The 24,437-nt window shown below is 62.5% G+C and overlaps 2 protein-coding genes across 5 annotated transcripts; both read right to left on the reverse strand.

Moving 5' to 3' along the window:
* Window positions 1-1,019: 1,019 nt before the first annotated feature.
* Window positions 1,020-23,505, reverse strand: LRRC61 (leucine rich repeat containing 61). 4 transcript variants are annotated; one of them, XM_073329298.2, is made up of 3 exons: window positions 9,739-12,149; window positions 8,440-8,557; window positions 1,020-4,204 (listed from the first exon to the last, which is right to left on the reverse strand). In XM_073329298.2, exon 3 carries the CDS (start codon window positions 4,024-4,026, stop codon window positions 3,235-3,237), a length of 792 nt encoding a protein of 263 aa, XP_073185399.1. In that variant the 5' UTR covers window positions 4,027-4,204; window positions 8,440-8,557; window positions 9,739-12,149; the 3' UTR covers window positions 1,020-3,234. The 4 variants fall into 4 exon arrangements, with proteins under 4 accessions (XP_073185399.1, XP_073185400.1, XP_073185401.1 ...); XM_073329299.2 differs by lacking the exons at window positions 8,440-8,557; window positions 9,739-12,149 and adding an exon at window positions 23,450-23,505; XM_073329300.2 differs by lacking the exons at window positions 8,440-8,557; window positions 9,739-12,149 and adding an exon at window positions 7,006-8,431.
* Window positions 13,914-23,527, reverse strand: LOC140905755 (zinc finger BED domain-containing protein 6). The gene is made up of 2 exons (XM_073329171.2): window positions 23,432-23,527; window positions 13,914-19,333 (listed from the first exon to the last, which is right to left on the reverse strand). The coding sequence occupies exon 2, from the start codon at window positions 18,662-18,664 to the stop codon at window positions 15,248-15,250; it is 3,417 nt and encodes a 1,138-aa protein (XP_073185272.2). The 5' UTR covers window positions 18,665-19,333; window positions 23,432-23,527; the 3' UTR covers window positions 13,914-15,247.
* Window positions 23,528-24,437: the final 910 nt, after the last annotated feature.

Consider the following 24,437-nt stretch of genomic DNA (forward strand, 5'->3'; position numbering starts at 1 on the left):
GAGGTCCCCTAGGCCTCTCCGCTCCCCCACCGCCAGTTCATGCTGCTGCTGCTTCTGCAGCTCTTTCTCGGGCTCTCGCTGTCTCTCACAGTCCTCTTGCTCTCTCGGACTCAGCTCCAATCCCGTCCGTCTCCGATCCCCCGATGAGGAACCCGATCGTGAAGACCCCTGTCTGGTTGGGGACAGGAGTCTTGGGGATGCCTGGCTCCCACTCCAGCTGCTCCCAGATCCTGCCATAGCCCCATTTGGGGTCAGGAATCTGCTCCTTAGAGCCGTCATCCTCCTCCAGCTGCACGATTAACTCTGCTTTGGTGAACTTTCCAACGCTCAACCCTCTCTTTTTGCACAGGTTGACAATGTCCTTCTTAAGGAGATGGTGACAGGCCATCGCTTCGCTGTTCCCAAGGTGTTATGGACTCACAGGCCTGTGTGCTCTCAGCTCCCCAGTTTCCAGGGAGAACCCCTAGTGTGCCAGCCCTTCTCGAGGTCACCCCCTCTCTCCCAAGGCCAAGCTGCAGCCTCCTCCGCCCCTGAGACTGCTCACTGCAGTCCCCAGAGGGACCCCATCACTGCAACAGTCCTTCTTGCTGGTCACACACTCCCAGGGGTTAAGCGTAGCTCCTTCGCCCCCTGAAACCGCCCCTCCCTGAGCCTTCAGCACGCCTGGTCCTCGTTAGCCCCACTTCGTTTTACTTCCCCAGCCACTTCCTGCCAGATGCTCAGTCTACGTGGTGCAGTAGATCCCACCTCTCCCACCAGTTGTCACGGAGTCCCCGGGCGATGCTCTGGAGCTGCTCCCCACGAAGCCAGTCGGGACTCTGGGGGAGTCTCCTCTCTGGGAGCAGCCTGTCTGCAGGACACACAGCTCCCCCGGCTCCACCTTCCTGGGTCTGACCTCGGAGCATTCAGCCTCCTCTGCCCCTCCGTGCGCTTCCCACAGCGAGTCCGCCCAGGCGGGGTCCTGGGGCAGCCAGAGGGTCCTGCCCCCCAACTCCGCAGTCAGACGGGACTCTCAGCCAGCCAGTAAAACGGAAGGTTTATTAGATGACAGGAACATGGTCTAACAACAAAGCTTGTAGGTACAGGAAACAGGACCCCTCAGTCAGGTCCATCTTGGGGGCCAGGGAGCCCAGAGCCCCATCTGGGCCTCCCTCCATTTCCCCAGCCAGCTCCAAACTGAAACTCTCCCGCCCCTCCTCTGGCCTTTGTCTCTTTCCCTGGGCCAGGAGGCCACCTGATCTCTTTGTTCTCCAACCCCTTCAGTTGGCACCTTTGCAGAGGGGCCCAGGCCATCAGTGACCAGGAGACAGGGTGTCGGCCATTCTCTGTGCAGACACCATCGCACTGGCCCTCTAGGGCTCTACAACAATCACACACCCTGATCCCACCACCTAGATACTTAAGAACTGCATTGGGGAAACTGAGGCACCCACACACTATTCAGAGAAAACATTAAGAACATTCCCACTTCATCACACTGGGGGACAGCAGAGGGGCAAGGGGTGCAGCCCCCCAGAACAACTCACGGAGGCAGGGCAGGGGCTTAAGAACCCCAAGATTATCAGGCCCCCCTTGTGGCAGTGAGGCCCCGCAATCCAGCTCATTGGAGGAAAGTCACTGGGCCCTGCAGCGCAGCTGGGGTGCCCCCGCAGCCCCCACGGCTCTGCAGACAGGGCACAGAGAGGCAGGGGCCAGGGAGGAGACAACACATTTATTTCACAGGCAAATATCTTCACATGGCACCACGGTACATCCACACTGGGCTGGGCCCATGGTGCCAGAATGGGCAGCTCCCAGGCCCTGCCTCCCCTTGGTTGCCCACGGGCTGTGTCCCCTCCTCCCCCTGAGCCCAGGGGATCACCCCACCCCCTCCCCTGGGTCCTGCCCCACAGGAAACAGGCTAACCACTCCTTCCTCCCAGCGGATCAGGGATGCTTGCCGTAGTCTGCACTAGGGCTGGTCCTGGTCTCTGCTCCTGTCTAGTCCAGCCTGCGAGGCACTGCTGCCCACCTGCCTCCATGCCAGGGGTCCGAGAGGGGCTCCTGCCAGCCTCGGATAGAGGCAAAATCCCATGGGGTCAGCTGTGCACCATCCCCAGTCCCTGGCAGGTCTCAGAGCAATGTGCCAGGGCACATGCCATCCCTGAGCCCAGCTGGCCCTCCCCGGCAGGGGACCCTGCCAGGGCCCCATACAGCTGGCAGGAGCTGCCCTTCACCAGCAGACTGGGCTTCATAAAGACTACAGGTCCCTCCTCCCCCCCCGACTCCTCTCTGCCACTGGGCTCAGCCAGCCGGTTCTCACACTGACACTGGGTTGGGAGGGACAATGGGGGAGAGGGAAGGTGCTGCCCTGGTAAAGGGACTGGTTCCCCCAGGACCCTGGCCAGTAGGGACTGAACGCTGGGCCCTGCTGGCAGCTGGCGGGCTGCCTGCAGGAAGGAGACTCAAAGGGAAGGACGTGGGGGGTGGGTGGTCCCCTCCGCAAACCCACCACTGCCTCTGGCCCCCACTGGCCCCATGAGCTGAGAGGACAAGGAGCGAGGGAGCGAGCCACAGAGCAGAGCTCCCCTCCCACCTCACAGATGGGGCCGGTGCCCATTGGTGGTGGGCAGCTTGCCCTGAGCTGGTGGAATTGTCTCCAGGGCCGCCAGCCCGGCCTCTCTCAGAGCAATCTGAAAATTAAGCCCACGGCGGAGGGAACTGGGGGCGGCCCTGAGCCCCAGGGCAATGCCAGCGGCTAAGCAGATTCACCAGAGGCCCAAGGGGAACTGATGGGGTGGTGTGGGGAGATCTGGCTCAGCGCCCAGCACTCCACAGGCCCAGCTCCAGGGGCTCCCGCGCACACCAGTGCTGGGGCTCCGTGGCTGGGCTCATCGGCTCAGACCCAGGTGCGCCTCGCTACGGGGCTGGGCCCTTCCGTCCAGTCAGCTCCTGGAGCCCCTCTTGCTTGGGCCCCCTCTGGCGTAGGGGCAGAGTCAGATCACCTTGGGATGAGGGGCTGGGGCCAGTGCCCCAGGGCCTCAAGCCGGCTGTGGCTCCCCATCCATTTTGGCTGCAGTCAGGAGAAGAGGAACGCCGGGGGCCGGGCGGGGGGGGGGGGGAGAAAGGGGGTGTCCTGGCAGGCAGGGCACCGGAGCTAGAGGGCACGGGGCTTTGCAGGTGGAGACTCTGGCGTGGGCCTCCGTGGAGCCGGGCGATGGAGAGGCAAATCCCCAGCTTCGCCCCGGCAGGTGGCTCAAAACACATAGGAGCTGGGGTCGCTGCGGACGCTCAGGGCCCGCTCCGCCTGGGAGATGGTGTCGTCCGCCCTCTCGCTCAGCTCCCGGCACTCCCGCAGCACGTCGTTGAACTGCTTGTAGGCCTCCTCCATGATGGAGCTGCGCCGAGCCGGCCTCCGCTCCCAGTAGCCCTCCTCCACCCAGGGCAGCGCCGTGCCCGGCGGCTCCGGGCTGCCCACCCCAACGCTGCTGCCCCGCTCCAGGGAGCTGTCCAGGTCCCGGCAGAGCTGGTAGAGCTCGCTGCCACGCCCGGAGACCCTCTCGCCGTCGAGGGCCTTGAGGCCGGGGAGCAGGCCCCCCAGGGCGCTGCGGTAGGCCCCGGTGGCGCAGATGGGGTTGCTGAGGCGGGCCCGGGGGTCGTGCAGACGCAGGCTCTCCAGCCGGCGCAGCCCCGCCAAGCCCTGCAGCTGCTGCAGGCTGCTCAGCAGGTTGCCGGCCAGGTTGAGGCTCTGCAGGCTCTCGCAAGCGCCGAGCGGCTCCAGGCTGCAGACGCGGTTGGCCGAGAGGTTGAGGACGGCCAGGGACTTGAGGGCAGCCAGGGGGCCCAGGTGGGAGATGGCGTTGCCGGAGAGGTCCAGCCACTCCAGGCTGGCGCACTCGCCCAGGCAGCCCAGATCCGAGATGCCCAGGCCCTGCAGCTGGAGCAGCAGGATGGACTCAAGGGCGAACTCGCCCGTCCTGGCCTTCAGCAGCTGGGCGGTGACCCTGATGTTCTCGCCCTCGTCCCCCTTCTCCGCCCAGGGCTCCATCGAGGCCGGCCCACTGCACTACGGCTCAGGCCAGGCCTGCAGCGCTTGGCATTCGGGGCCCGGGCAGCCCACGGCGCGGAGAACCTCTGCACACTGCGAGCCGGGCCAGGTCTGGGAAAGTGCTTTGCCCCTGCCTGGAGCCTCTGCCCGTGTGGCCACGCCAGGAACGCACCAGCCCCTGGAAGGGAAGAGGAGAAGGGATCAGGACCCTGCCCACGCCCAGCCGCCTCCTTTCCGCCAGCAGCAGCCTCAGCCAGCAGGGCCGGAGCCCCCCTTAGCCCTGCCCCTGCACACAGCTGGGCACACCGGGCGGCTCTGTGGCCTGCTGGCCCCTGGTGCTCGCAGCCGCCGTCTGTGGCAGGTGCAGCTCGGTTCCTGGGCTGGGGAGGCGGGGCAGGGAGGGGGCCCGAATCTCCTGCAGGCTGCTCCAGGCGGGATGCTGCCAGACCTGCAGTCAGAGGTTTGCCCCTGACCCCGAGAGCAGCAGGGGCCGAGAGGTAGGTTCACACTACGAGCATCAGCTGCTCACAGCTGGGTGAAGAAGGAATTCGCCCCCCACAGCCTCACCCACCTGGCCTCTTCCGTCCAGGGGCATCACCCACTGCCTATCTCAGACCTGACACCTTGTCCGTCCTTCCCTGGGGTACTAACCCCCCCCACACGCACACACCCCGCAGGTCAGGGGTCTCCCTGGCTTCTTCTGTGCCCAGGCCATGGCCAGAGCTCCGGCTGCTTCGAGTGCCAGGCGCTGGGGGGAGGCAGGCTCTAGGAGGCCACAGCTGCAAGGGTTGGCCCGCGAACAGGATGGGGGGCGGGGGGAGCAAGGGAGGTGGGGGAGGGGCGTTTCCATCCCAACAAACCAAAAGAGGGTTGTGGAAACAGGGTGTTTCAACACCAGGTCTTGGCACCGTTGCAGGAAGCCCCCAGAGCCCCAGGCCGTCTGCAGCCCGACACCTCCCGGGGGCCAGGGAGAGCGCAGGGGCTGCGGGGCTGGCGGGAGCCCTGGGAAGGGAGGTGCACACCGACATGTGCAGAGCCAGACACGCCTGTGCACACGGATGGACACGCGTGCATCCCCCCCCACCGGTGTGCAGGCGGCACGTCCGTGCAGAGCCACACAGCTACGTGAACGAGTACGCGGTGCTCACAGGGATGAACGCACGGATGGACACACGGATGAACACGCTCACACGGACACGCACGGACAGATGAACGCACGGACGGACACACGGATGAACACGCTCACACCCACACACAGATGAACGCACGGACGGACACACGGATGAACACGCACACACCCACACACAGAGATGACCGCAGACAGACACACGGATGAACACGCTCACACGGACACGCACGGACAGATTAACGCATGGACGGACACACGGATGAACACGCACACACAGAGATGACCGCAGACAGACACACGCATGAACACGCTCGCACGGACACGCACGGACGGACACACGGATGAACACACGCTCACACAGAGATGACCGCAGACAGACACACAGATGAACACGCTCGCACGGACACGCACGGACAGACACATGGATGAACACGCTCACACACACACACAGAGATGACCGCAGACAGACACACGGATGAACACGCTCACACGCACACACAGATGAACGCACGGACGGACACACGGATGAACACGCTCACACGCACACACAGAGATGACCGCAGACAGACACACGGATGAACACGCTCACACGCACACACAGAGATGACCGCAGACAGACACACGGATGAACACACTCGCACGGACACGCACGGACAGATGAACGCACGGACGGACACACGGATGAACACGCACACACCCACACACAGATGAACGCACGGACGGACACACGGATGAACACGCTCACACGCACACACAGAGATGACCGCAGACAGACACACGGATGAACACGCTCACACGCACGGACAGATGAACGCACGGACGGACACACGGATGAACACGCTCACACACGCATACACAGATGAACGCACGGACGGACACACGGATGAACACGCTCACACGCACACACAGAGATGACCGCAGACAGACACACGGATGAACACGCTCACACGGACACGCACGGACAGATGAACGCATGGACGGACACACGGATGAACACGCTCACACGCACACACAGAGATGACCGCAGACAGACACACGGATGAACACGCTCACACGCACGGACAGATGAACGCACGGACGGACACACGGATGAACACGCTCACACAGAGATGACCGCAGACAGACACACGGATGAACACGCTCACACGGACACACACGGACAGATGAACGCATGGACGGACACACGGATGAACACGCTCACACGCACACACAGAGATGACCGCAGACAGACACACGGATGAACACGCTCACACGCACACACAGAGATGACCGCAGACAGACACACGGATGAACACACTCGCACGGACACGCACGGACAGATGAACGCACGGACGGACACACGGATGAACACGCACACACCCACACACAGATGAACGCACGGACGGACACACGGATGAACACGCTCACACGCACACACAGAGATGACCGCAGACAGACACACGGATGAACACGCTCACACGCACGGACAGATGAACGCACGGACGGACACACGGATGAACACGCTCACACACGCATACACAGATGAACGCACGGACGGACACACGGATGAACACGCTCGCACGGACACACAGAGATGACCGCAGACAGACACACGGATGAACACGCTCACACGCACGGACAGATGAACGCATGGACGGACACACGGAATGAACACGCTCACACGCACACACAGAGATGACCGCAGACAGACACACGGATGAACACGCTCGCACGGACACACATGGACACAGAGGTACACATGGGCGGCCGCAGGGACACACATGCACACGGGCCCATACCCCCCCCGCTGCATTCACAGGACCCGCCCCCCCCCCCGGGGTGCCCGGTGCCCCCCGCCCGCAGCCCCTCACCCAGCAAAGCCGCCTGCTTGCTCCCGGCCACTCCCTTCACGGGGCGCCCCCCCCAGCGTTGCCATGGCAGCAGGGGCCGCAGCTCCCTGGCCGGGAACATTTAAAGGGCCAGCGAGCGGCACTGCACAGCGGGGGGGCGGCGGGGGCAGCTCCGTGTGTCCCTCAGCCCGCGCCCCTGGGACCCCACAGCCCCCGCCCCGCCAGGTCCCTAGGCCACACGCCCGCCTGCGGCCCGCGCACCCCTGTCCCACAGCTGCAGCCAGCTCCGGAGCCGGGGGGGAGAAGGGGGGTGGTGTTGGCCTGTCAGCTCCCCCCCACACTCCCCCCTATTTAGCCCTACTCCCAGTTTTTAGTAAAGTCACAGACTGGTCACGGGCTCCCTGAATTTCTGTGTATTGCCCATGACCCTGTCCCTGAGTTTTACTAAAATCAACCGTGACAAAATCTTAGCCTTAGGATTGGGGCCTCAGCAATCTACCAGGGGTCTGTGTGCACACACACACTCGTACACAGACACCCAGCACGCTCACAGACACCCCGTGCACGCTCACACAGATCTGCACGCACAGATACACCCCAGGTACTCACACGTCTGCACACACAGAGATCTGAACAGATACACCCTGTGCACGCTCACACAGATCTGCACACACAGATACACCCCGGGCACACACACACAGATCTGCACGCTCACATACACCCCGTGCATGCTCACACAGATCTGCACACACAGATACACCCCGGGCACACACACACAGATCTGCACGCTCACACACACCCCGTGCACGCTCACACAGATCTGCACGCACAGATACACCCCGGGCACTCACACGTCTGCACACACAGAGATCTGAACAGATACACCCTGTGCACGCTCAAACAGATCTGCACACACAGATACACCCTGGGCACACACACACAGATCTGCACGCTCACACACACCCCGTGCACGCTCACACAGATACACCCCGGGCACTCACACATCTGCACACACAGAGATCTGAACAGATACACCCTGTGCATGCTCACACATGCAGAGACCCACTGTGCACACGCACACACAGTGCACACAGATTTACACACACAGAGATACACACTTCACACACAGCTCTGCACACACACCCAGATACACACATTGCACATGCATTCATACACACCGGTCACACTCAGATCTGCACATGCACACACATACATGCTGCAGAGTCACAGAGACAGGTCCTGGGTATGCTCACACATGCTGCACACTTGCCAACACGCATGCGCCATACATGTTCACACACACACACTGATGCTCATAGAAACACAAACACATAGGTCTGGAAAGGAAGGGTCAGGTAGTCCAGCCCCCTGCACTGAGGCAGCACACAGGAAAGCCTAGACCCTGATAGGTTGGTTCAACCTCCAGGGATAGAAACTTTCTAGTATTTAACCTACATCCCCCTGGCTGCAGATCAAGCCCATTGCTTCTAGTCCGACCTTCAGTGGAGAACCAGTTGTCATGGTGTCCCCGGGCGATGCTCTGGAACTGCTCCCCACAAAGCCAGTCAGGACTCTGGGGCATAGAATCATAGAATATCAGGGTTGGAAGGGACCCCAGAAGGTCATCTAGTCCAACCCCCTGCTCGAAGCAGGACCAATTCCCAGTTAAATCATCCCAGCCAGGGCTTTGTCAAGCCTGACCTTAAAAACCTCTAAGGAAGGAGATTCTACCACCTCCCTAGGTAACGCATTCCAGTGTTTCACCACCCTCTCAGTGAAAAAGTTTTTCCTAATATCCAATCTAAACCTCCCCCACTGCAACTTGAGACCATTACTCCTCGTTCTGTCATCTGCTACCATTGAGAACAGTCTAGAGCCATCCTCTTTGGAACCCCCTTTCAGGTAGTTGAAAGCAGCTATCAAATCCCCCCTCATTCTTCTCTTCTGCAGGCTAAACAATCCCAGCTCCCTCAGCCTCTCCTCATAACTCATGTGTTCCAGACCCCTAATCATTTTTGTTACCCTTCGCTGGACTCTCTCCAATTTATCCACATCCTTCTTGAAGTGTGGGGCCCACAACTGGACACAGTACTCCAGATGAGGCCTCACCAATGTCGAATAGAGGGGAACGATCACGTCCCTCGATCTGCTCGCTATGCCCCTACTTATACATCCCAAAATGCCATTGGCCTTCTTGGCAACAAGGGCACACTGCTGACTCATATCCAGCTTCTCGTCCACTGTCACCCCTAGGTCCTTTTCCGCAGAACTGCTACCTAGCCATTCGGTCCCCTAGTCTGTAGCGGTGCATTGGGTTCTTCCGTCCTAAGTGCAGGACCCTGCACTTATCCTTATTGAACCTCATCAGATATCTTTTGGCCCAATCCTCCAATTGGTCTAGGTCCTTCTGTATCCTATCCCTCCCCTCCAGCGTATCTACCACTCCTCCCAGTTTAGTATCATCCGCAAATTTGCTGAGAGTGCAATCCACACCATCCTCCAGATCATTTATGAAGATATTGAACAAAACCGGCCCCAGGACCGACCCTTGGGGCACTCCACTTGATACCGGCTGCCAACTAGACATGGAGCCATTGATCACTACCCGTTGAGCCCGACAATCTAGCCAGCTTTCTACCCACCTTATAGTGCATTCATCCAGCCCATACTTCCTTAACTTGCTGACAAGAATACTGTGGGAGACCGTGTCAAAAGCTCTCTCCGAGCAGCCTGTCTGCAGGACACACAGCTCACCCAGCTTCCACCTTCCTGGGTCTGACCTCGGAGCCTTCAGCCTCCTCTGCCCCTTCATGCGCTTCCCACAGCGAGTCCGCTCAGGCTGGGTCTTGGGGAAGCCAGAGGGTCCTGCCCCCCAACTCCACAGTCAGACGGGACTCTCAGCCAGCCAGTAAAATAGAGGTTTATTAGACGACAGGAACATGGTCTAACACAGAGCTTGTAGGTGCAGAGAACAGGACCCCTCAGCTGGGTCCATTTTGTGGGGCAGTGAGCCAGACAATCCCATCTGCCCTTCACTCCATGTCCCCAGCCAGCCCCAAACTGACTCCCACTCCAGCCCCTCCTCCTCTGGGCTTTGTCCCTTTCCTGGGCCAGGTCACCTGATCCCTCTGTTCTCCAACCCTTTAGCTCTCACCTTGCTGGGGAGAAGGGCCCAGGCCATCAGCTGCCAGGAAACAGGGTGTCGGCCATTCTCTATGTCCAGACCCCTGCACACACCTGCCCTCTAGGGCTCTGCAGTGATCATACACCCTTATCCCACCCCCTAGATACTTAAGAACTGCCTAGGGGAAACTGAGGCACCCTCACACTATTCAGAGGAAACATTAAGAACAGTCCCACTTCGTCACATCTCTCCCGCCTTCGAGATCGAACTGAGCGGGGTCACTTTAGCCGGTGACCTGGGGAAGTCTGACGCCACCAACATTCCCATGGATGCCCCAGCATCTCTCTCATTCCTTGGTAGGAGTTACACCAGGCCCTTCCAGTTTCGCGCCCTCCCTTAGGACGGGGGTGGTCAATACCACTCGCACGCCACATGTGGGAAGGTTTATGCAACCTGTACCTTTTGGCCACCCCAAAACCCCAGGGGGTCAAACTGGGATTGGGTCTTCTCCCCAACAAGCTGGCCAAACACAGCCACTTGGTTATAGGACTGTTTAACTTTCTTAACAGCTTTCACTTCATCTGAGACCTTCTCAAAGCTCTCCATACTGGATCTTTCAACAGGAAAGTCAATGGATCCATTCACAACAGAACATTTCTGGCTGTTAGGAACTGAAACTTTCTTGATTAAATCACTTTCACACCCTTCAGTTGCAGTAAACTGCTTGCAAAGACTCCATGAGGATTCCTTTCCCTAGCGGCTTTTCTTATGCAACAATTCACCCCTCACAGAAATTCTGCTCTTACCCTCTTCACCGAGGGCTTGCTCTAGAGGAACACTTTCCTGAGCAACAACAGACTCTTTCTGGGTCTTACATCCACAATTACCTCTGGCCCATCCGGCGGATTCCTACACAATCCCCTTTCAGGGAAACTTACAGACTTCCTAGATAAAAGGCTAAAGCATTCTCCTTCCCTTTGCCACACACAAGTTCAGGAATCTTTTCCTTCTTGCTACAGGTTTCCACACCCTCAGTAGGTAACAGGATCAAATCACCTTTCTGCTCTCCTTGTGCCCTGGCTAGGGTCTCACCCTGATTAGACAGAGTTGCTACACCCTTTCCCAACAACACACTAGCAACAGGCAAAATACAAGCACCAGAATTGTCTGGGCTCTGGGATTTTACATAGACACTAACTGGATGCGACCTAGTTACAGGGCCATTCTCTCGAGCAGACAAACTTAGGACCCTTTCCTTCCTGTGCTTTAGCTGAATCCAGAACCAGCTCTGAGACAACTGCACGACCCTCAACCATCACAGGCTGAAAGGCCCCTTCTGTCTGCTCCACAGACAAAGAAGAGCCGGACACACTTTCTCCTTTCCCAGACACACAGCTTGGGATCTCATTCCCCTGGTCCCAGCACACAAGGCTGGTCACAGACAACTGGTTGGAGATCAGAGTAGCTCCCTCCATAGGCAAGTCAATGACAGACACAGGCATGTTTCCTTCACTGTCACAATTCTCCACCCAGCTAACAGGTAAGGTCCAGGGACACTCCTCTTCCACTCTCCTCGCCTTCCCACCCTGCTGACTAGACAAGGCCATCAGATCACAAGGCTGCCTAGGCTCATCCAGACTTTCCTTACCAAGCACCTTGCCACTCCCCACAGATCCCCTGCCCTGCCTGTGTCTCCCCCCCCTCAGCTGGGGTCTCAGCTCCCACTGTGCTCAGCGCTGCCCTTTCTGTCCCTGTGGGGGCAGGCAGCGAGCTCGCTGCTTTCCTCACTGCATCAGAGCCAGCGTGAGCCCCCTCTCTGGTGCGCAAGGGGGGCGGGGAGCATCTCTCTGTCCCACCCAGCCCAAGGGGTCTTGTTACAGGCAGGCAGGTAGCCTGAGCCTAGCCGCTCCTCCCTGCTGCCAGCCAGGTCATCTGCATTTTCACTGACCATTTCCCTCTCCACCGATTGGTTCCCTGGATTCAAATTCAAACCCTTGGCAGTTACCGGAGCAAGGCCTGGTGTGACGAAGTGGGACTGTTCTTAATGTTTCCTCTGAATAGTGTGGGGGTGCCTCAGTTTCCCCTAGGCAGTTCTTAAGTATTTAGGGGGTGGGGTAAGGGTGTATGATCATTGCAGAGCCCTAGAGGGCAGGTGTGTGCAGGGGTCTGGAAACAGAGAATGGCCAACACCCTGTTTCCTGGCAACTGATGGCCTGGGCCCTTCCCCCCTGCAAGGTGAGAGCCGAAGGGTTGGAGAACAAAGGAACCAGGTGACCTCCTGGCCCGGGAAAGGGACAAAGCCCAGAGGAGGAGGGGCTGGAGGGAGTTTCAGTTTGGGGCTGGCTGGGACATGGAGTGAAGTGCAAACGTGGTTGTCTGGCTCACGGCCCCCCAAAATGGACCCCAGGCTGTGGGGTCCTGTTCTCTGCACCTACAAGCTCTGTGTTAGACCATGTTCCTGTCATCTAATAAACCTCTGTTTTACTGGCTGGCTGAGAGTCACGTCTGACTGCGGAGTTGGGGGGCAGGATGGGATTGGGTCTGAGAGAGCAAGAGGACTGTGAGAGATAGCGAGAGCCCGAGAAAGAGCTGCAGAAGGAGCAGCAGCATGAACTGGCGGTGGTGGGGCGGAGAGGCCTAGGGGACCTCCCCGGGGTGAGTGGCTTCCCCAGGAGCCCCGCCTGAGCGGACTCGCTGTGGGAAGTGCACGGAGGGGCAGAGGAGGCTGAAGGCTCCGAGGTCAGACCCAGGAAGGTGGAAGCTGGGTGAGCTGTGTGTCCTCCAGACAGGCTGCTCACAGGAAGGCGACTGCCCCAGAATCCTGACTGGCTTTGTAGGGAGCAGTTCCAGAGCATCGCCCAGGGACTCCGTGACACCTGGATCCTGTCCCAAAAGACACAGTCCCCCCAGAACAGGGTCTCGCAGCTGGTATCCTGGAGAACCCCAACGACCAGCCAGCCCCACCCCTCCTGGGTCTGCACAGGGATCTGGGCCATAGGCAGGGTGAGGGGCTTTGTCCTTGGGACCCTCACCCAGCTCATAGAGCCCCTCACCATCTGAGGCTGCACCACCCAGGGCCTGACAACAGTTCCCTCTGTCCCAGGATCTCACCACCCCAGGAATGTCTCCCCATTGACCATCACCTTCTGCTCCCACTGGAGGTCCGAGGGGCCCGACCCCAGGAAACTCCGCACAGACATATAGGTTGGGGTCAGGAGTGGGAGCCTGTCTACCTCCCCACCCATCTGGCTGGCGGAGTCTATGGCCTTGGGACCCAGCAAGGGAGCTAGACACCGGGGCTTTTCCGCAGGGTCCCCCTGGTTCAAATCTCCAGCCTGCTCAAAGGCAGTGAGGTGGCATCCACATCCCCCCCCTCCTTAACCAGGGGCAGCAATCTAGTCTCGAGGTTCCCTGTGGAACTGGCCCCCCGGGGTCTATCCCCACTCACCCCGGGGAGGTCCCCTAGGCCTCTCCGCCCCACCACCGCCAGTTCATGCTGCTGCTCCTTCTGCAGCTCTTTCTCGGGCTCTCGCTGTCTCTCACAGTCCTCTTGCTCTCTCAGACCCAGCTCCAATCCCATCCGTCTCCGATCCCCCGATGGGGAACCCGATCGTGAAGACCCCCGTCTGGTCCGGGACAGGAGTCTTGGCAATGCCTGGCTCCCACTCCAGCTGCTCCCAGATCCTGCCATAGCCCCATTTGGGGTCAGGAATCTGTTCCTTAGAGCGGTCATCCTCCTCCAGCTGCACGATTAACTCTGCTTTGGTGAACTTTCCAATGCTCAACCCTCTCTTTCTGCACAGGGTTACAATGTCCTTCTTAAGGAGACGGTGACAGGCCATCACTCCGCTGTTCCCAAGTTGTTGTGGACCCACAGGCCTGTGTGCTCTCAGCTCCCCACGGTTTCCAGGGAGAACCCCTAGTGTGCCAGCCCTTCTCGAGGTCACCCCCTCTTTGTCAGGGTCAAGCTGCAGACTCCTCCGCCCCTGGGACCGCTCGCTGCAATCCCCCGGGGGACCCTGTGACTGCAAAAGTCCTTCTCTCTGGTCACACACTCCCAGGGGTTAACCGCCCCCCGAAACCGTCTCTCTTTGAATCTTCAGCATGCCTGGTCCCCGTCAATCCCCCTTCATTTTACTGCTCCCCAGTCACTTACTTCAGGAAGCTCCGTCCACGGGATGCAGTAGATCCCACCTCTACCACCAATTGTCACGGAGTCCCCGGGCGATGCTCTGGAACTGCTCCCCATGAAGCCAGGCAGGACTCTGGGGAAGTCTCCTTTCTGTGAGCAGCCTGTCTTCAGGACACACAGCTCACACAGCTTCCACCTTCCTGGGTCTGACCTCGGAGCCTTCAGCATCCTCTGCCCCTCCATGCGCTTCCCACAGCAAGTCCGCTCAGGCGGGGTCCTGGGGAAGCCAGAGGGTCCTGCCCCCCAACTCCGCAGTCAGACGGGACTCTCAGCCAGCCAGTAAAACAGAAGGTTTATTAGACGACAGGAACATGGTCTAAAACAGAGCTTGCAGGTGCAGAGAACAGAACCCCTCAGCTGGGTCCATTTTGGGGGGCAGGAAGCCAGACAACCACGTTTGCACTTCACTCCTTGTCTCCAGCCAGCCCCAAACTGAAACTCTCTCCAGCCCCTCCTCCTCTGGGCTTTCCCCTTTCCGGGGCCAGGAGGCCACCTGATTCCTTTGTTCTCCAACCCTTTAGCTCTCACCTTGCAGGGGGCAAGGGCCCAGGCCATCAGTTGCCAGGGTGTCGGCCATTCTCTGAGTCCAGACCCCTGCACACACCTGCCCTCTAGGGCTCTGCAACAATCATACACCCTTACCCCACCACCTAGACACTTAAGAACTGCCTAGGGGAAACTGAGGCACCCCCACACTATTCAGAGGAAACATTAAGAACAGTCCCGCTTCGTCACACCGGTCATTGTCCTCTTTATAGCAATTGAGACCAAACGGCCCATGGTTAGGAGCCACACCAAAAGCAGCAGGGCCCATAGGGTAGCTGTACCCTCTCCCTTCAGCCATCTTTGCCCCATAACGGCCCAGTGGCCGCCCAGCGCCATGCACCCGGCTTGGCGTACCCCAGAGACGGGCAGGTGCCCCGCTGCCTGTACCTCGGAGACAGTCTCTAAGCCGGCCGGGTCCCCTCCTCCCCGCTGCTGCTGCCCGCGCTGTCGTTCTCCGAGCAGATGAGGGGCGGTGGGCGGTAGTCGGGGAAGTTCCCCAGGTTGGCTCTCAGAAAGACGAGGTGCTCCGCACTCTCCTCCTGTGGGGGACGCCTCTCAGAGAAGGGGCTGTCTGGGGCAGTGAAGATGCGCTCCGAGAAGGCCCCCGAGGGCGGGCAGGACAGGTAGAGCATGGCCAGCTTGGCCAAGGCCGGCCAGAGCCAGTGCCGCTTCTCCCAGTACCCCAGCGGGTCCTCCCGGGCCCCGATGGTCTGGTTGTCACGCAGGTACCTTTCCACCATCACACAGGCCAAGTGGCTCTCGGTGGGGAGGGAGGCCCCACGGCCCTCAGAGGCCAGCAGCCCCACGCTCTCCAGGTGCTCAGTCAGCGTCTTCTCCTTCTGGATCAGTGGAGGCACCGCAGAGCCCATCCCACTCAGCCCCCTGTCCTGATGGGGCTCCCCTGGCCCCGGCTCTGCCTCCAGGGGCTGCAGGGCCATGTCCACGCAGAAGGCCTTGCCCGGCTGGGCGTTCCAGGGGGAGGAAGGGCAGCCGCTGGGTGAGGCCAGGAGCTCCTTGACCTTCCGGACCAGCAGCTGCTTCCAGTAGTCGAGGTCGGAGCCCAGTGGCAGGATGGCATCCATCCTGCCCTTGAAGCGGGGGTCGAGCAGCGTAGCCAGCACGTACTCCTGGCGGTGGAACATCTCGCTGAGCCGGGGCTCGCTGGAGAGCTGCAGGGCCAGGCTCTCGGCCAGGCGCACGGCGGAGCCGGCCCCCTCCCCGGCCTGGCTCTCGAAGCGCAGGCGGATCTGCTGCAGGAAGATGTGCAGGTAGCGTACCTGTGGCAGCACCTGGCTCAGTGAGGCCTCGGCCGCGCTCGCCTCCCGCACAGCCATCTCGAAGGGCTGCAGCAGCTCCACCAGGCTGCGCATCAGCGTCCACTGGGGGGCGCTCAGGGCCAGGCCAGCCTCGCCCACCTGGCACTTGCCCACGTACTCCTGTACGGCCGGCTGCAGCGCCAGCAGCCGCTCCAGCATGTAGTAGGTGGAGGCCCAGCTCGCCGTGGCCTCCTGCTTCAGCCGGCGCGGGGCCAAGCCGTGCTGGCGCTGCAGCTCCGCCAGCCCCCTCCTGGCCTCCGGGGAGCGGGCGAAGTGGGCGCAGATGGCACGGGCCGCCCCCAGCGTGCCCTCGATGCTGCGGTGGAGCCGCAGGAAGCCCAGCACCAGCTGGCTCAGGCAGTGAGCGAAGCAGGGGATGTGAGTGTGGCCACCGTCCTTCGCGGCCCGCTCCACACCAGGGCTGCCGCCCGAGACCAGGAAGCCGGGGCTCAGGGAGTTCTGGGCCAGCCACAGCTGGAGCTGCTCAGCCAACACCTGCTGCATGCCACCCAGCGCCTGCTCCTCCTGCAAAGCCCGCACGCACAGCACCGCCCGCCTGCGCCGGCTGCAGGGCCGGGGCTGGCCTGACTCCGAGCAGGGAGCCAGCCAGTGTGCTGCCAGCGCCAGGTACGCCCCTGCCGGCCCCTGGGCCCACATGTGGGCACTGAGGTGCACCCGGCTGACACTGGCCTGCTGCAGCTCCAGGGCCAGGCGCAGGCCGACAGCCTGGCGCAGCTGGGGCACTGCCTTGCGGGAGAAGAAGGCCGGCGAGGGGACGTGGTAGCGCGGGTCAGCCTGCGCCATGAACTGGTGGAAGGGCTTGGCCGAGACGAAGGAGCAGGGCAGGGCCATGCCGCAGAGCAGCTCGGCAATGCTGCGGTTCCAGGCCTGCGCTTGCGGGTGGTTGGAGGTGTATTTGCCGGGCACATCCTCGCACCGCTTAGCCAGGCCGGCTTGGTTCCTGCTTGGGAGCAGCAGGGCAGCTGAGGTGGGCAGGGCTTCGTCCGCCTTGCCTTCGGGAGGCGCCTCACTCTGCCAGCTGTCACACAAGGGAACTGGGGCCCCGCCAGTGCTGATGCAGGGCAATCTCAGGGGGTCCGACGCTATGGGCGAGGTGAGAGACAGGTCCTCCACGGGCTCCTCGTCCTCCGCCGGCCCCAGGCTCAGCCTCTCGGACCGGGTGCTGCTGGGAGGAGTGGCAGGGACGCCAGCAGCCCTCCCCCGCCCCCACTCCAGCGGGTGCTTGCCCTCCAGGTGGCGCATGAGGGCCGAGGTGCCGAAGTGGCTGCCCAGTTTGCCACGGCTAACGCTGACCTGGCACAGGGTGCAGACAGCCCGGCACACATTGCTGCAGTCGATGTAAAAGAACTGCCAGACGGCCGAGGTGGACTTGCGGCGCTTCGTGCCTGGTGGCACCAGCGGGTGGTTGGGGCGGCTGAGCTGCCCGGACTTGGGGAGCCCCTGGCCCACTAGCACCTCCAGGTAGGGTGTGGCCAGGTCCGGCTTGCAGTGCCCTGCTTGGACCCTGCCCTTCCTGCCCATCCCCCTGTCCTGGGGCAGCAGCTTGCTACTCTCACGGCTTTCCTCCTCGCTGGACTCTGGGGAGGAATCAGTGACTGTGGTGCCTGCCCTTCCCTGCCCCTCCTCCTCCTCCTCTTCCTCACTGGAGTCGCTGATCACATACGGGAAGCGGGGGGCACCCTGGGGCACTTGGGGGGGCGCGCTGCTGAGGGCTTGGGTGCGGGAACACAAAGCATGGCTGGTGCCAAACACAGTGTCCTGCAAGGGAAACCCCTTCATCTGCTCTTCCTCCTCCTCCTCATTCTCCTCCTCCTCCTGGGCCCCGCCCCCTGCTCTCTTCCTCTGCCCCCACTCCAGCGGGTGCTTGCCCTCCAGATGGCGCTTGAGGGCGGTGGTGTTGCAGTGGCCCCTCAACTTGCCGCGCCCAATGCTAGCCTGGCACAGGGTGCAGACGGCCCGGCAGGGGTCGCTGGCGTCCGGGGAGAAGAACTGCCACACCTCGGAGGTGGTCTTGCGGCGCCGGGTGCGGACGGGGAGACCAAAGGCTGGAGGTGTGGTGCGCTTTGCTGCCCATCCCTCCAGGACAGCCTTGTCTACATCCAGCATGGAGGAAGGGGGTTGCCAGCCGGCCGTGACTCGAGGCTGGCTGCCCACACCTTGGGGGGCCAGCTCTGCCTTCCTCTTCTCATGGCTCCCTTCCCCACAGGCTGCCACGAATCCCAGCTTGCTGCCCTCATGACCCTCCTCCTCCTCGTCACTAAACTCCAGCTTGATCTCGATCTCAGGGACATGCTCGTGGTCGGAGCCCAGAGGCAGATGGTGGAGATGGGCATCGGCAGTGCCGGCTATGGCGAAGGGGAAAGCGCCCACGGCACGCTCTGCTACGGCCTGCGGTAAAGTGGCACACACGCCAGGGCTCAGCATGGCCGAGCTGCCAACTGTCCTCCGCTTCCGCAGCTTGCTTTTCTTTACCGGCAACATGCCTAGCGAAAAGGAGCAGGTTCAGTGATGGAAACACCCAGGGTCAACTGGGCAGCTGGCGAGGCAAGTGGTGTCACCCTTGCTCTTACTCGCCACGCCCAGCCAGGCCCTCTCCTCCCCCTCAACAGGAGACGCGCTCGTTGACAGTGGCTGAGCCAGGTGCTGCAGGCCCAAGGTAGGGCGATGCCTCCCAAGCCAGGGAGAGGCAGAGTCCTGTCCGCGAGCGCAGAGCTCAAAGCTGCACTGGTGGCTCGGGTAGGCTGTCAGAACGGCCTTGGGACTACCAAGAATGCACCAGAGGCTGGGTTCTAGGGGCAGGAGGCCATCGGCCGCAGCTGCTCGTGAATTTCCAGGTAGGTAGCCAGTCTGCTCACAAAGGACACCGTGAATTCAGTTCATTCCTAAGACCTCAATGGCTCCTCAGCCTCTCCACCTGGCTGCCCCCATCCTGCTGTCTGTCCAGCGGTGTCTGTCCACAGGAAACTACAGCTCGTGCTGTTACCCACTTGTTCTGGGTGAGGCAGTGTGGGGGCCCCTGCCTGGGGTCTCTGCAACAGGGGCTCTGGGTGTCCAGGCCAGACCCATGCATCCGGAGCTGGGAGCCCGGCTTCTCAGGACACGCCCAGGGACACAATGCTGGGGAAGATGGAGACTCCACCAGTTCTGGACCTACAACAGCAGAAAGGAAGCTCAGAACCCTACAAAGCAGCCCAAGGAGAGAAGCTGCCCGTCGCTGCCAAGTCAGGCTGAAGCACATAACAACAGCCACACTGGGTCAGACCAAGGGTCCATCTAGCCCAGTATCCTGTCTTCCAACAGTGGCCAATGCCAGGTACTTAAGAGGGAATGATCCATCCCCTGTTGCTCATTCCCAGCTTCTGGCAAATAGAGGCTAGGGACACCATCCCTGCCCATCCTGCCTAATAGCCATTGATGGACCTATCCTCCATGAACTTATCTGATTTTTTTTTTTAACCCTGTTATAGTCTTGGCCTTCACAACATCCTCTGGCAAGGAGTTCCACAGGTTGACCGTGAGTCGTGTGAAAAAATACTTCCTTTTGTTTGTTTTAAACCTGCTGCCTATTAATTTCATTTGGTGAGCCCTAGTTCTTGTGTTATGAGGAGTAAATAGCACTTCCTTATTTACTTTCTCCACACCAGTCATGATTTCATAGACCTCTATCATATCCTTAGTCGTCTCTTTTCCAAGCTGAAAAATCCCAGTCTTATTAATCGCTCCTCATATGGAAGCCATTTCATACCCCTAATCATTTTTGTTGCCCTTTTCTGAACCTTTTCCAATTCCAATATATCTTTTTTGAGACGAGGCGACCACATCTGCATGCAGTATTCAAGATGTGGGTCAGCCATGGATTTATATAGAGGCAATATGATATTTTCTGTCTTATTATCTCTCCCTTTCTTAATGATTCCCAGCATTCTGTTTGCATTTTTGACTGTCGCTGCACATTGAGTGGATGTTTTCAGAGAACTATCCACAATGACTCCAAGATCTCTTTCTTGAGTGGTAACAGCTAATTTAGACCCCATCGTTTTATATGTACTGTAATTGCCGGGATCACCCCTGGAGCCCTTTCAAAAATTGGCATCATATTAACTACCCTCCAGTCATTTGGTACAGAAGCAGATTTAAATGATAGGTTACCAGCCCAGCTCCTGCAAACACACCAGGGTAACCAGCCTGATTCTAAAGAATTACAACAGTGGCAGAGCTAAGGGGCGCCCAGCTCCACTGGGACAGATGCTGGGTGCTCTCGGACTTGTCAACTGGGATGGGTCTCTTCTCCCCAGGTTCTCCCGCTCGCGGTCTCTCCTCCCCACTCAGCACTTCTGTGGTTTATTCTCCCAGTCTCTCCCCATCACCCCATGAAAATCGACACCTCCCCTGAATCCATGCTTGTCCCCATCCACCAGGTTGCTGTGTTTCTCACACACACACTCTCACACTGCCCTGCTTTGTGCTGCCTCTCTAACCCCGCCAGCACCTCCCCTGAACCCGCTCCCTCGCACACCTGCAGGTACTCTCTCCCCCGCAAAACATCCACTCCCCCACCCCAAAGCCATGTGGTGCCCTCCTCTGTCCATGCCCCTCCCCAAACATGCACAGTCCTTCTGCTCCCAAATGCTGTTCCCCGCTCGCCTCCCAAGCTGAGCTGGGGAGTCCACAGGGACATGGGTCTGACCTGGGGGGTGCAGCAGTGAGCAGCACAGAGAAGGGCTCTAGCTTCTCTGCCCCGGTTGCTTTTTTGTCTAGTGTAGCAGTCCTCAAACTGGGTCACAACCACCAGGGCTGGCTTAGACCACTGCTCAGGGCCGAAGCCGAAGCCTGAGCGATTCAAGCCTGGGCAGCGGGGTTCAGGTTACAGGCCCCCTGGCTGGGACTGAAGCCCTTGGGCTTCAGCTTTGACCCCTTCCCTGCCCAAGGCAGTGGGGTTCGGGCTTTGGCTCCCACACTGGGGCAGTGGGAATCAGGCAGACTCAGGCTTTGTTCCACCCTCCTGGGGTTGTGAAGTAATTTTTCTTGTCAGAAAGGGGTCGCGGGGCAATGAAGTTTGAGAACTCCTGGTTTAGTGGATCTGCCAGGCAGGAGCCTCAGGGCTGGAGAGGAGAGAGGGGGAGCGGGCTGGGAGCAGCCCACCAACCTTAAAGCTGTCTATGGGTTATTTGTGCAGAGGCCTGGCCTCCCCCCCCCCACCCCCATGCTTCACAAATCTGTGGGGAACCGCCACTGAAACGTCCTGGGGAGCAACCCAGCAGCCTTTCTACTCCCCCAGCTCTGCTCAACAGCCTAAGACAGACAGAACAGGTGCGGTCCAGCAGGAGCAAGGCAGCCGGGCCTCACGCTGGTTGCAATGGGAGCTCAGCAGCTTGCAGGATCAGGACCATTGTAATTAGCTGAGCTGGGACGCCGGGATTAATTCTCCGCAGGCTTAGAAAAGAGCCTCCCGAAGAGACAAGCCTGGGTCTTGCAGCTGAAAGATAGAGCCTCCAGCAGCCCAGCGCCCCACCATGGGGGGCAGCAGCACAGCACCTACACAGGGGAGCGCACGCCCTGCCGAGCCCCCACCCCGCTCCCCAGAGCCCCCCGCCGAGCCCCCGCCCCGCTCCCCAGAGCCCTGTGCCCCCTGCCGAGCCCCCACCCCACTCCCCAGAGCCCTGCGCCCCCTGCCGAGCCCCCACCCCGCTCCCCAGAGCCCCGCGCCCCCTGCCGAGCCCCCGCCCCGCTCCCCACGGCCCCACGCCCCCTGCAGAGCCCCCCAAAGCCCCCCGCCCCCTACCGAGCCCCCGCCCCACTCCCCAGAGCCCCGCGCCCCCTGTCGAGACCCCCAGAGCCCCCCGCCCCCTGCCGAGCCCCCGCCCCGCTCCCCAGAGCCCCGTGCCCCCTGCCGAGCCCCCCAGAGCCCCCCGCCCCTGCCGAGACCCCCAGAGCCCCCCGCCCCCTGCCGAGCCCCCGCCCCGCTCCCCAGAGCCCCGTGCCCCCTGCCGAGCCCCCCAGAGCCCCCCGCCCCCTGCCGAGCCCCCGCCCCGCTCCCCAGAGCCCCCCGCCCCCTGCCGAGACCCCCAGAGCCCCCCGCCCCCTGCCGAGCCCCCGCCCCGCTCCCCACGGCCCCACGCCCCCTGCAGAGCCCCTGCCCCGCTCCCCAGAGCCCCGCGCTCCCTGCCGAGCCCCCCAGAGCCCCCCGCCGAGCCCCCGCCCCACTCCCCAGAGCCCCGCGCTCCCTGCCGAGCCCCCGCCCCGCTCCCCAGAGCCCTGTGCCCCCTGCCGAGCCCCCCAAAGCCCCCCGCCCCCTGCCGAGCCCTCACCCCGCTCCCCAGAGCCCTGCGCCCCCTGCTGAGCCCCCCAAAGCCCCCCGCCCCCTGCCGAGCCCCCGCCCCGCTCCCCAGAGCCCCGCGCCCCCTGCCGAGACCCCCAGAGCCCCCCGCCCCCTGCCGAGCCCCCGCCCCGCTCCCCAGAGCCCCCCGCCCCCTGCCGAGCCCCCCAGAGCCCCCCGCCCCCTGCCGAGCCCCCACCCCGCTCCCCAGAGCCCCCCGCCCCCTGCCGAGCCCCCCAAAGCCCCCCGCCCCCTGCCGAGCCCCCACCCCGCTCCCCAGAGCCCCCCGCCCCCTGCCGAGACCCCCAGAGCCCCCCGCCCCCTGCCGAGCCCCCGCCCCGCTCCCCACGGCCCCACGCCCCCTGCAGAGCCCCTGCCCCGCTCCCCAGAGCCCCGCGCTCCCTGCCGAGCCCCCCAGAGCCCCCCGCCGAGCCCCCGCCCCACTCCCCAGAGCCCTGTGCCCCCTGCCGAGCCCCCGCCCCGCTCCCCAGAGCCCTGTGCCCCCTGCCGAGCCCCCCAAAGCCCCCCGCCCCCTGCCGAGACCCCCAAAGCCCCCTGCCGAGCCCCCGCCCCGCTCCCCACGGCCCCACGCCCCCTGCCGAGACCCCGCCCCACTCCCCAGAGCCCTGCGCCCCCTGCCGAGACCCCCAAAGCCCCCCGCCCCCTGCCGAGCCCCCCCCCGCTCCCCAGAGCCCCCCGCCCCCTGCCGAGCCCCCCCCCGCTCCCCAGAGCCCCCCGCCCCCTGCCGAGCCCCCCCCCGCTCCCCAGAGCCCCCCGCCCCCTGCCGTGGGTCATTGCGGCCAAGGCGCCCCCTGCAGCCCCCGCCCCATTCCCAGCCTTTGTTCTGGCCTCAGCCCCCGTCCCTTTGGGCGCCGGCTGCCGGGGGGAGCCCGGGGTCCCCCCCGCAGCACAGAGCCGCCCCCTCCCCTTACCCGGCAGCAGCGACCCACCGCCAGGGCCTGCGGATCCCGCCCTCGCCCTGCCAGTAGTAAAGATGGCCGCCATCTCCCATTGTTTGCAAGGGGCTCGACGTCCATTGCCCTCTCTCAAAATGGCCGCCCCGTTCGCCTCTCCGGCTTGGGGGGTTGGCGGAAGGCACCGCAGAGGCGATGGACAGCGCCCTTCCCCGGGGTGGGGCCTGCCTGAGGGGAGCGCGGACCGACCCCCCCAACTGCCTCTCCAGCCCCCCCCGAGGGGAGCGCGGACCGACCCCCCCAAACTGCCTCTCCAGCCCCCCCCGAGGGGAGCGCGGACCGACCCCCCCAAACTGCCTCTCCAGCCCCCCCCGAGGGGAGCGCGGACCGACCCCCCCAAACTGCCTCTCCACCCCCCCCGAGGGGAGCGCGGACCGACCCCCCCAAACTGCCTCTCCAGCCCCCCCCCCGAGGGGAGCGCGGACCGACCCCCCCAACTGCCTCTCCAGCCCCCCCCGAGGGGAGCGCGGACCGACCCCCCCAACTGCCTCTCCAGCCCCCCCCCAGGGGAGCGCGGACCGACCCCCCAACTGCCTCTCCACCCCCCCCAGGGGAGCGCGGACCGACCCCCCAACTGCCTCTCCAGCCCCCCCCCCGAGGGGAGCGCGGACCGACCCCCCCGGAAACTGCCTCTCCAGGCCCCCCCCCCCCCGAGGGGAGCGCGGACCGACCCCCCCGGAAACTGCCTCTCCAGCCCCCCCCGAGGGGAGCGCGGACCGACCCCCCCGGAAACTGCCTCTCCAGCCCCCCCCGAGGGGAGCGCGGACCGACCCCCCCGGAAACTGCCTCTCCAGCCCCCCCGAGGGGAGCGCGGACCGACCCCCCCGGAAACTGCCTCTCCAGCCCCCCCCCCTGAGGGGAGCGCGGACCGACCCCCCCCAACTGCCTCTCCAGCCCCCCCCGAGGGGAGCGCAGACCGACCCCCCCCAAACTGCCTCTCCAGCCCCCCCCCCGAGGGGAGCGC

The sequence above is a fragment of the Lepidochelys kempii genome, chromosome 2, assembly GCF_965140285.1.
Source record: "Lepidochelys kempii isolate rLepKem1 chromosome 2, rLepKem1.hap1, whole genome shotgun sequence".
In the NCBI taxonomy this organism is placed as follows: Eukaryota; Metazoa; Chordata; order Testudines; family Cheloniidae; genus Lepidochelys; species Lepidochelys kempii.

Bases quoted from the DNA above. Each gene is read 5' to 3' on its own strand.
- LRRC61 (XM_073329299.2), bottom strand. From the start codon at position 4,026: ATGGAGCCCTGGGCGGAGAAGGGGGACGAGGGCGAGAACATCAGGGTC.
- LOC140905755 (XM_073329171.2), bottom strand. From the start codon at position 18,664: ATGTTGCCGGTAAAGAAAAGCAAGCTGCGGAAGCGGAGGACAGTTGGC.